Raw genomic sequence first — 11,807 nt, forward strand, 5'->3', positions numbered from 1 at the left:
TAAGCTAAGTTTCAAGTCTGATCACAGATGACACAGCATCAACCAACTTTCACCAACATTGCTAATACAATTACATTCAAAACAAATATGACAAATATCATCCCCATTAACAATTTAAACCACTTATCTAACTTAACTAAACTTTTCTCTATACAACCCAGTCTGATCTTTGGACAATATGTTTCTTCCATTTGCAACACACTGTCTTCCATGCTCATCACACCCATTTCTTCATTTCTTTCACTATCAGTCCTTTCTTCTACATTCAGCCATTTTCCTTCATTTCCTTCGTCAATGCACCACTTGAAGAAGTTGCAACCAACCAATTCTCCACTCCCACCCTGTTCAACACCAACACACACTCCTTCGTCAAAACCCAAATAAATAGACATAGATTTATTGTTATATCAAACTGACCTTGAAGTTAGGGCAACCCCAGAATTTTTTCCCCTTGTTCTTAGGGGTTCTCGCAGTACGAAACACTGCACTGTGACCACAGAGGCATCTTGGGTTTCCATCGAAGCTCCTAACACTGCCACTACTGCGTTGCATGGCCGAACCCAAACATTTGCAAGAGGAAGATGAACGAGACATCCTTACCACCACCTCAACAGTGCTTGCCCAAGACGTAAGACACCAGCTCTGGTTCACCAAGACGAAACACGATCCTCTCCAACACGAGAATATACTTTGGATGACATGGGATGCCCTTAAATGTTAGGGTTTCGTAGCCTACGTGGATAAAACACAACAAACAGTCAATTTTAATGCACAATGCTACGTCCGTAAATGGAAAAATCCAGCTCACACCAATTTAACGCCGTCTCACACCACTTAACAGTTATGGTACAATGTGCTCACTTTTACAAAAAATATGACCCAATTGAGACAGAAAAAAACTTGAGGACCCAAATGAGATTTTCATACAAACTTGAGGACCAAGGGAGGGTTTAAACCTATTTTTTACAACTTTTTTCTTTATTGCTTATACATTATTTCATCCTAAAGCTTAATTTCTTTGTTTATATATCTCTTTATATGTGTTTTTATTTTTATTTTTATCTTTAACTTTATTATAACTATTTTATTTTATTTTTATTATTTTTGTCTTCTGCTATTTGTTTTTTATTTAAAAAATAGTTTTACGAAAGTTATTTTTGACAAACCAAGGATGTTTTAACTTAAATACTGTGTTTGTCTTCCATACTTAAAAAATTTTGTTGTCATTTACACGAACAAGAACCATAAAACAATAAATGCAAACAATCACAGACACCCATTATTTTACTCTTCCTATTTTTTTGTTCTTTACAATAACAGAGATTTATTAAAGAAGTAAATGCTTAGAATTTGACCAAAGTAAACAAATCGAGGGGGGAGATATGGTCCCTAACCAAGAAACCTTAGTGGAAGCGGCGCTCCGAGTTCTCAACACCGCCGACCCCTTCGAGAAGGCCCGACTCGGCGACTCGGTGGCTACGCGGTGGCTCAATGGAGCCATGGCGGTACCCTACGACCCTTCTGCCGGCGACAACCTTACGCTCCCTGATCGCCCCGCAAGGCTATCTTCGGTCTGCACCATTCTACTCTCACCTTCTTCCATTCTTTGGTGTTCGACGAAATGCCTCACTTTCACTTACGTGCATAGAATATTGTGTTGGCAGGTGAAGTTGGTGGCGCCGAGTCTGATGCCGAAGCTGGGCAAAGCGGGAAGCTTGCAGAGCAGAATAGCCATCGTTCATAGCCTCACTCACATTGAAAGCTGGGCCATTGACTTGTCTTGGGTATTTGTGGATTGTTAATTCTATTCTTTAACTTCACTTGCGCTAAAATGGTTTGCTTGCATGGAATACTTTATTTTTTGGGTATATTTGAATTGGTTGCTGATAGTGGAGGCCAATGGATAAGAATATAATGAGGCGGGATAAATTGGAATAGAATGTTTGTATGTTCTAAAATGGAATCAAGCAAAGATTCCATTCCATGTTTTTGAAAAATGATTGAACAGAATGATTATAACTTTTTAATTCCAATGTTCGATATATTTGGCTATTTTAAAGCAAAGGAGGGTAACATAATTATTTTATCATTGGTAAGAAAATCAGTATTTTAACAGACATATATTTTCCCATTAACTATTGAGATTACTTGTTTAGTCATCTAAAAGAAGTTATTCACTTTAGAGGAGGTGAGATCCATTGATTTCAACCACTCAAAATCAGTTTGCAGAGAGAAAAAAAAGTTATAAAGAAGATAATAGTAATGAAAAAAAGATCCACAGAAATATTAGATTACTTGTTTGTGAAGAGAAGACGAAGAAATGTTTTACTTGGATGGAGTTTTTCTCTGAAGAATTACACTTAGCTCTTCTAAAGTCTTCTCGAATGATGCTTATACTCCCTTTAGTTTTAAACAAACATTTACCTCTTCGATTTGTTTAATCAAGTGATACACACACCATGTAAAATAAAATAACAGACTTTACCTTGCTAATGATAGACACCACAAGACTTATTATGCAACTGTGCATTTTTTGACTCAAAGTTCTATGTACTTTTAGTAAAGTGATCGTTCTTTCTTTATGTTTCTCCGTAGTTTTCTTTTCATTGCATATTTTTTGGAGAAGAGATTGGTATTTGAGCTATATACACGAAGAATACACGAATTTTAGAGGGATCTTCTTTGATTCTATGTTTGGGGAGGTGAGTGTTGTTTTACAAAGTAATATGTGAATGTCATTTAATGAGACCTCAAGTTAGGTTAGTTCAATTTGCTCTTGTTTAAACTTGCCTTACAGTGACACAGATTGATAAGGTAAATGTGGAAATTTTCTGATTAAAGTGTTGGGTTTTGTGAAAATAGTTTGTGATTTTAAATGGTGGCTGGAAATGGAATGATGATAGTGTTGGCGGATAAGAGAATTGGAGAAGAGATTTATCTATATATTTAAGGAAAAGTTAATAAAGATAAAATAGTCATTCACTGATTTCAGTTTTAGGATCTCTATTCCTAGACTTCCTATATCAGGATCACACTCATCCCTCTTAGGGTTTGAACTAAACTTTAATTGGCCCTCCTTGTTTGTGGTGTGTTTTATTGTTTGTTTGGAAGAAGTTTAGTTTTTTCATATGCCACCGCCAACATTAATTGGAAAATATTTTTATGCATAATACATTCATGCAGGATATAATAGCACGTTTTGGCAAGCAAGAATCGATGCCTAGAGAGTTTTTTACAGATTTTGTGAAGGTAGCACAGGATGAAGGGCGGCACTTCAGTCTTCTTGCTGCACGACTTGAAGAGCTTGGTTCTTATTATGGAGCATTACCAGCTCATGATGGTCTTTGGGATTCTGCCACTGCGACTTCCAAGGATTTGTTAGCACGACTAGCCATTGAACATTGTGTCCATGAGGTGTGTCTTTGAGTTTTTTGCCATTGTAATTTATGGTTTTGCTTTATGTTCATGATGAATTGAGGTTAAATCAAGAGGGTTGCTTACTAATGCAGGACTCATGGATTGTGGTTTTTTTTTGGGGTTGGGTTGCGAAGTGCTTTAGCAATCCTTGCAATTTTTATGCCCGTCACGATCTTCGTTTTTTTTACAAAAGAAAAACTGAACATGTGGAGTGTTTTTTTAACGATCATTTTCTGTTTTGGAAAACAAAAACACATGTTTGATAAGAGTAGTTTTTAAAATATGTTTCAAAAAATAATATTTCTTTTTTCAATTTTTAAAATAAAAACCAAATATTTCAAAGTCCTTTTGACTTTTTCAATTTCAGTTTTCTGCTACTAATTTTTCACTGTCCTGTCTCATCCTTTTCTTCACTTTCTGTCATTCATCCCCTCTCAAAAAATAAGTTCTTGAAAATTGCTCTACAAAATAGTTCTTGAAAAACAGAACCGCAATTGAACACGTAATTTTGCTAATAATTTTCCTAATACTTGAAGCGAGAGGTGAGTTTCTCCCATCCTGCCGGCTGTAGTTACTACTAACTACTATTTGTGAAATGCTTCCCTTGTAGAGAACTGAAGAGCAAAGTTTTCTGATCGAAGTGGCAGTTATATTTTTATAGGAAAAGTGCAAAAGCAATTTTTAGGAAGCTTTTTATCTCTTTTGTTTAAGCTTGAAAAGTTGAAGCTACAAACATTTTTTTATTTAAGTCATTTTGTCAACTGTATGGTAGGTTAGACTGTCCACAATTATTTTAGTACTATTTTGTGGTGGGATGTCACTTGTCTCCGGGGACCTGGAGCAATTTTTTAATTACATAAGCTGTAACTACACGCACGTGTGTTTTCTTATTTTGATGTGTCCATGTAGCATGTGCAAACACAGGAAATTTTTAACAATTTTTTGTTTCGTTTATGGCTTTCTTATTTTAACTGGGCCGTTCAAGTTTTCTTCATTCTTCTCCTCCTTCAAGACAAAGAGTTATTGTTTCTTTATGAAATTGACTTTATATGTTAACTTTGTGAAAACCAACGCTAACCAGTTTTCTTACATGGTTTTGGTGCTAACTCAGAAAGACTAAGTTGAATGTAAATTATTGTATTGTTTCTTTAAAAAGTTGTTTACAGTTATTATAGTTGGGAAAATCTTGCAATTATTCAATATGATAATCAACTTGATTAGCATCGGAAAACTCTAATCTTCTGTGCCAGAGTTTAGTTTTCACAGTTTTGATGGCCTGAATGGAATCACTTGTTTACATTCAAATTAGTGCATTATACTAAGTACTGCTGCATATAAAAATTTCCATCTGTTCTCATTTCTGAAGCAACTTATTTCTTGGAGGTTTTCCAGCCTTATAATTCGATGAGGGAAAAATACTGCAATTTCATAATAAAACAGTAAGAAGTTAAATTGCTACTGTAGTAAAACTCTTGCAATGAACTCTGCTTATCCCAAGTTATTGTTTGTGGGTTCAATGGGGATCCAACAATTCTGACAAAAAAGGTCTTAAATGTGAACTTCTAATAGTAGATCACGTATTAGTGCCACTATTATGGCTTGGGGCATATCTTGACCTCAGAGTGAGGCAACCTCCCTCAACTTTTATAATCCCAAAACATGACAAAATGTTTGTATTATTTTGATGCATTGTTACTCATGATTATTCTTCATTAGATAAAAATTGTGCTATTGCTTGTATCTAAAGATACCTCTTATGGAGAATGAAACAGGCCAGAGGACTTGATGTGCTGCCTACAACAATCTCACGTTTTCGCAACAGCGGTGATAACACTACAGCAGATTTACTAGAAAGTGTAGTTTATCCGGAAGAGATTACACATTGTGCTGCTGGAGTGAAGTGGTTCAAGTATCTATGCCGGAGGTCTATGAATCCAGCCTCAGAGCAAGAAGAGGAAAATGAAAGTAAAGATAAAGATGAAGAACATGAAGTGATAGCAAAGTTTCATGCAATAGTGAGAGCATATTTTAGAGGACCCTTAAAACCACCATTTAATGAGGCTGCGAGAAAAGCAGCTGGATTTGGTCCCCAGTGGTATGAACCGCTTGCTGTTAAAGAGGTTGATACTATTTAATATCTTTTATTTAACTAACAGTATCCTAGCTTCATACATGGCAAATGTAACACATACAACAGCAGTTTTGGGTCTTTTTTGTTTCATATTTTAAATATTTTCCATTTTTTTTTTCAACTCTTTAATCTTTTTGGCTTTGTTCACTTGAATGGATTAGGGGAGAGTGATTGAATGAATTTGAGAGTATTTAAAGGTAAATTTTTTGTTCTTTATTTGAGTGGATTTTGGAGGTAAGTGAAAGTGGTACATTTGGAAGTAAAGTTTTTGAGAATTAGTATAGAATTTGATTGATGTGACAGATTAAAAAAGTTTACTTCCAAATCCATTCTCACTTACCTCCAAAATCGACTTAAATAAATAACAAAAAAGTTATCTTCAAATTCTCTTAAATTTATTCAATCATGGTCTTCCAGATCCATTTAAGTGAACAAGGACTTTATGTTGTAATGAGTATGTTAACTTTTAAAAGTTTTAATATGGTATATTGTATATTTTTTAAAAGCTTGTTTTAGTTAATTTTAACAAAAATGTAAAAATGATTAGCAAAATTCACTAATATTTATGTTTTTCTCAAAATGTTTATTTTGATGATTTTTAACCAAAACGTAACCTGAATTTAATAATATATGTTTTTAAAAAGAATCATACTAAAAAAGTATTAAATTAGTCAATAAAGTCATTAATCAATTCTATTAATTTATTTAGTGTTATTTTTTAAATATCAAAATATTATTTTCAGAAGAAAAAAAAACACTAAATTGAACAAGTTTAAACTAAACATACTAAAACATAAAATTATATAGGACTAAAAGAACAAGTTAGATTTAGACTATATCTATCTATAATCTATAAATAATACAAATTATGAGAACACAAAGAGCAACATGCCAAGAATGATCCTTGCAATCTTAGACCTTCTTAAACAACATGAGGTTTGCGTAACAGTGTATTTCCTTTTGGTTTCCTTGTATTGTCATGCTTTAGATGTACACAGAAATTCGTGGTGCTCAAAAGTTGTTAGAATGTGCATATAAATGTGATTTATATATTGTAATTGTTTTGGTGTATTTAATTCGGATCCAAACTCAATATATTATAATACATTTAAAAAAATTAAATGGTAAATTGATTTAATATTTAATATACATGTAGTATGTAATAGTTACTGAAATATTAATGCCAAATATTTTTCTTATTACAGTACAATTTGAGTTTTCACGATTATAGTGTATTATGAATCTGTGTACATGTACAAATATAGCATAAGGAAAGTGCTTATTGATTTAATTTTCCTTATAATAAGAAAACTAATCACATTCAACAAGTGATATTTTGAGCCCATGATGTATAATCAAAGCAATAGTAGATTTTAAATAAGATAATTAAAAATTAATTTTTTTCCTGAATATTTTACAACATAACAATTTTGTAAAAAAATTGTTTTTCTGCAATTAATATATTTTAATATATTGTGATTATTTATTAATTTTTTTAAATCAATTTTAATTTTTTAAAGTTGGTATCTAAAAATAAGTTTAAACAGGTAATTATATACGTTTTTTTACTGTTTATTAATAACTATTTACAATTTTATTTTACAAAAGATAAGTTTGGCTATATATTATATTGTAATAAAATTGATAATAAATAATAACTGATAATAAACAACAATAAATATAAATAAAAGAGTTAATTCATAACAAATATATAAATATGATGATTTATTTTATAAGTTTATCCAATTAGCTCGGATTATCCCGATAAGTTTGTTCATCTCCATCATTATATCAGCATGTTTACCTTGTCCAGTTTGACCATCTTGTCATATAGGTCATCTCGTCAGCTTGTTCATTATGACTATTACATCCATCTGTTCACCTTGTACAATCTGTCCATCCCCTCCAATTAAGTCATTTCGTTAGTCTGACTATCTCGTCTACTTGTTTATCTCGACCATCATGTGAGTTTGTCCATCTGGTCTAATTTAGTCATCTCGTCATCCTAGCAAGCTTGACCATTCCGTCAACACGTCCATCTCGCTCATCATGTCAGTCTGATTCATCCTGGTCATCCCGTTAGGTTGTCCATCTCGTCAGCATGTCCATCACAACACGTCGCAATCAGTTTGGAGGATTTGGTGAAGATGAAGGACGGAGTGGAAGATGGAAGGAGACGAGGGAGAGGGAGAGAGAAAAACTGAGAAAGACTGACTCAATGTCAGAAAAAAAAATCGTACAATTTCACCGTTAGTCACCTCAACCTTTTTTTTAACGCCGTTGGGTTTGGAGGACTAAAATTAAAGTCCTTAAGGATGAGGACTAAAATGTACCTTAGTTTGAAAGAGGGACTAAACCCAAAATCGCTTGATAGTTTAGGGACTAAAAACATATTTAACCCAAAATTTAAAAACAAGAATATATATTATATGATAACACAATTTCAGTTGTTGTATTTATAATATATTTATTTATTTATTATTATTTTTTTGAAATCTAAATCCACAATTATTTGTTGAATAAAATATAAGTTTCATCAACTTTATAAATATTTACAAATTATTCTTGATTTAAGTTTTAATTATACAATTCAAATAAAAGTTTTTAAATTATCAATTATTACACTAATTCTTTTACGTTATTTTTTATTTTATTTTTTACTATTAAATTGATTTGAAAAATTAAACCATTTATTAGAAAGAAAAGTTTAATTATTTATTATAGATAATATATGATGACTCTTTTTACACAAAATTTATTTATTATTTAATCTATTCTAAACTTAACATATTATATTAATCTAATCATTCTAAACAAAATTAATAATAATTTAAATTAATATATACACAATATTTTGCGATTATTATTTATTGCTTTAATTATTATTATTCTAATTGAAAACATAACATATAAAATTAATCAATTCTATAAAATTTACTTTTATTATTAAACATTAAATATAAGTAAAAATATTACCTTAAGGTTACAAATACTAGTTTTATATATTTTTCTTTTTACGAAGGGTTAAATATGTTTTTAGTCCCTAAACTATTGACCGTTTCTGGTTTTCGTCCTCTTCCAAAGTAAGGTACAATTTAGTCCTCAATCTTTAAAAAACGTTCGTTTTAGTCGAAAAAACGAATGTTTTGAGGACTAAAACGAGGACTAAAAACAAAATTTTGAGGACTAAAACGAACGTTTTTCTAAAGAATGAGGACCAAATTGTACCTTACTTTGGAAGAGGGACGAAAACCAGAAACGGCGAATAGTTTAGGGACTAAAAACATATTTAACCCTTTTTATGAAAGAGCCATTGGGTTTGTAAATTTGTTTGGATTACGAAGTCAACTACTGACAAGAATGAAGGGAGGAAGTAGCAGTAGCAGAGGAACGAAGATGACGGCGATTCTGCCGTGGGAGCTCATAATCGAAATTTTGTTGATGTTGCCTGTCAAATCCCTTGTCCGTTTCAAATGTGTCTGTAAGTCATGGCTTTCTCTTCTCTCTGATCCACACTTTGCAATATCACATTTTCAACGACTCTCATCAAGCTCTACCAGACTTTTGTTCATAGCGCCTCCTTCTCCTGAAATCCGATCCATAGATTTCAACGCATCCCTTCATGATGATTCTGCATCTTCTACTTTAAACCTCAACTTTCTACCTCCCAGTACTCATCATAATGTTCAGATAATAGGTTCCTGTAGAGGGCTTTTACTTCTGAACTCTTGTCAAAGTCTCTGGGTGTGGAATCCATCAACTGGTGTTCACAGAAAATTATCTTCCACCCCTATTGAATCCAATTTGATGCAAGCCATGTTTTTTACATTTCTTTATGGTTTCGGGTATGACCCATTAACCGATGACTACTTGGTGGTTAAAGCGTCATACAATCCAATGCCATACAATCCGCTCGGTAGTGCAACCACCCGTGTGGAGTTTTTCTCGCTCAGAACTAATGTGTGGAGAGATTATGAGGCCACCCATTTGTCTTATATGAACTCCTTTAGGGGTATCAAGGGCATCAGAGAAGGGTCGCTTTTGAATGGTGCTATTCATTGGTTGGCTTTTTGCCGTAATGGATCAATGGATGTCATTGTTGTCTTTGATTTAACTGAAAGGAGTTTCTCAGAGATACTTTTGCCGGTTGAATTTTTAGATTATGACTCTGATTTTTTTGATCTGGGGGTGCTTGGGGATTTGCTTAGTATATGTTTTGCGGAGTGGGACCAGTCAGTGGAAATATGGGTGATGGAAGAGTACAGAGTGCAGTCATCCTGGACTAAGACTATTGTTGTGTCTGCTGAAAACATTCCTGCTGCTATGTACTTCTTCCCAATATGCTATACAAAAGATGGTGATATTTTTGGGACAGATGGTTGGACTGGATTGGCAAAATATAATGGCAAGGGACAGCTGCAAGAGCATCGATCCTATAGTAAAGGTTGTTACCGATCCCAGGTGGCTGTGTATACAGAGTCACTGCTTTCATTCCCCATGTAACAGCAAGCAAGCAAACTGAAGAACATGACTAACTATAAACAAGAAGTACTAGGTTATGAAACATTTTCTGGTACCTTTTCTGTTTTCTTAATACTTACCTTGTATTATGATTTATGAATTCCCCCTGAATACTAAAGTAATACACGGAACGATGGAACTACTACTTCATTATTATGTTTTTGTTACCGTGTCAATTAGTGCAATTTGTATCCTTCCACACTCTCACTGGAATTTTAACTTAACCTTAATGGGGAATTTATTGTATGCTAGCGTGATATGTAGCCTGGTTGTGGGGCGATGGGTTGATTCCTTGTTGATGTAATCTGGATGGAATGTTACTATTAATTGTGATGTCCAATTTTGTCTTAGCTACATGTCAAGATGTTGTGAAATCAGTACTGTCTATATTGGCTTCCATTCCTATTTTAAAGGTGTTTATATTTATATTTGTGTATTGATTAATGCATAAATTATCACTAATTTGTTGAAGAGTGTTAGGAACAAAGAACAAAGAAAGGACACAGTCTGGTGTCTTATTGAATTTAGAATAGAAAAGTCCCCATAGAACTAGATCAACACAAGGACTTTGTAATGGAATAGAAAAGAAACGAATGTACTAGATGAGCAGCAGTTGATGAAACTGCAATCCCCTTTCCAAATCTGGTCTGTCTTAAGGATTAGTGAAGCATATTATGTGAATTCTAATCTCACATCAAATGGCACCAACAGAGAGATTATGTCTCAGTTGGTTCATCACTATCCATTTCTTTTTATTTAAACTTGCTAATTTATCAGCTTTTACTATTTCTTGCATAAACAATGCTGTGGGATTATCAAAATGATCCTTTGGTATAGAAGTTGGTCATAATATATGAAACTTATAATATATCTTCTAGATATTTATTTCCCTGGGTATAGTTTTGAACCATTGATACAACTTGAGCTCTAAAACGGAAAATATCTCGAATGTATAATGGTTGATTTTGACGATGTGACTTGATGAACTTGAGATAGGAATAGATAGGAACAGGTCCTCTCATGTGGCACGTGGGAGACATGTGAGCCTTCATATTTACACTTGGTTTCACTTGATACATGTTATGCAGAACTTGAGCAACGAAGATTAAAGATTCCATCTATAATTGGAGTATCAACTGTCACGTTCTTAAGGTATTTTTTTTGCCACAGCATGCCATTGGACAGACCAAAGTCCTACAATTGCTAGTTTCATTGCAATATTTGCATCCCTTCATCAGTTTGAAAAACTCATTTCCTCATGTTCTTTGTAAAGATTATAAATGCATTCTGGACAGTAAACAAGGCTAGTGTTTTGAAGTAGCATCATGCCATTACTGTATCTTCCAAAGTCTCCTGAGCAATGTAGCCTAAAGTTGCTCTGACTGTGGCCATTGACAGTGTGCTCTAATCTCTCCAGGTCCAAACTAGAGAGTCATCACAATTCCGTTCAAATTGTTATTATATATATATATATATATATATATATATATATATATATATATATATATATATATATATATATATATATATATTACAAAAATTACGCATTAATATTGAATTTCTTTTGTCCTAATAGATGATTTTGTATTAATATATACTATAAAACATATTTATTAGTTTTATATTTACTTAATTTTAGGATTTAATAGTATATAATATAAAAAATGATATATCATCGTAACAAATTGAAAATAATTTATTCGTGTAACATCCCAAAAATACACTTTAAAACTATATA

The 11,807-nt window shown here is 32.8% G+C and overlaps 3 protein-coding genes across 4 annotated transcripts; 2 read left to right on the plus strand and 1 right to left on the minus strand.

The window, feature by feature from the left end:
- Nucleotides 1-38: 38 nt before the first annotated feature.
- LOC148203944 (uncharacterized) lies at nt 39-594 on the minus strand. The gene is made up of 2 exons (XM_088107543.1): nt 418-594; nt 39-341 (listed from the first exon to the last, which is right to left on the minus strand). Exons 1-2 carry the CDS (start codon nt 592-594, stop codon nt 39-41), a joined length of 480 nt encoding a protein of 159 aa, XP_087963669.1.
- Nucleotides 595-1,300: 706 nt separating this feature from the next.
- On the plus strand, nt 1,301-5,669 carry LOC124839227 (3-oxoacyl-acyl-carrier synthase-like protein (Protein of unknown function DUF455)). Of its 2 annotated transcripts, none has more exons than XM_047314978.2 (4): nt 1,301-1,571; nt 1,665-1,784; nt 3,184-3,414; nt 5,190-5,669. In XM_047314978.2, exons 1-4 carry the CDS (start codon nt 1,383-1,385, stop codon nt 5,550-5,552), a joined length of 903 nt encoding a protein of 300 aa, XP_047170934.1. In that variant the 5' UTR covers nt 1,301-1,382; the 3' UTR covers nt 5,553-5,669. The 2 variants fall into 2 exon arrangements, with proteins under 2 accessions (XP_047170934.1, XP_087962847.1); XM_088106721.1 differs by having other exon boundaries at nt 1,339-1,571; nt 1,649-1,784.
- A 3,196-nt stretch (nt 5,670-8,865) lies between these two features.
- LOC124839226 (F-box/kelch-repeat protein At3g23880-like) lies at nt 8,866-10,431 on the plus strand. The gene has a single exon (XM_047314977.2). The coding sequence runs from the start codon at nt 8,909-8,911 to the stop codon at nt 10,049-10,051; it is 1,143 nt and encodes a 380-aa protein (XP_047170933.1). The 5' UTR covers nt 8,866-8,908; the 3' UTR covers nt 10,052-10,431.
- Nucleotides 10,432-11,807: the final 1,376 nt, after the last annotated feature.

The sequence above is a fragment of the Vigna umbellata genome, chromosome 2, assembly GCF_029865625.1.
Source record: "Vigna umbellata cultivar VRB3 chromosome 2, Vumbellata_1.0, whole genome shotgun sequence".
In the NCBI taxonomy this organism is placed as follows: Eukaryota; Viridiplantae; Streptophyta; class Magnoliopsida; order Fabales; family Fabaceae; genus Vigna; species Vigna umbellata.

Coding starts and splice junctions, on each gene's coding strand:
- LOC148203944 (XM_088107543.1), bottom strand. CDS start 594: ATGTCTCGTTCATCTTCCTCTTGCAAATGTTTGGGTTCGGCCATGCAA. Junction 342..417: donor GGGGTTGCCCTAACTTCAAG/GTCAGTTTGATA, acceptor GGTGTTGAACAG/GGTGGGAGTGGAGAATTGGT.
- LOC124839226 (XM_047314977.2), top strand. CDS start 8,909: ATGAAGGGAGGAAGTAGCAGTAGCAGAGGAACGAAGATGACGGCGATT.
- LOC124839227 (XM_047314978.2), top strand. CDS start 1,383: ATGGTCCCTAACCAAGAAACCTTAGTGGAAGCGGCGCTCCGAGTTCTC. Junction 1,572..1,664: donor GCCCCGCAAGGCTATCTTCG/GTCTGCACCATT, acceptor TTGTGTTGGCAG/GTGAAGTTGGTGGCGCCGAG. Junction 1,785..3,183: donor GGGCCATTGACTTGTCTTGG/GTATTTGTGGAT, acceptor ACATTCATGCAG/GATATAATAGCACGTTTTGG.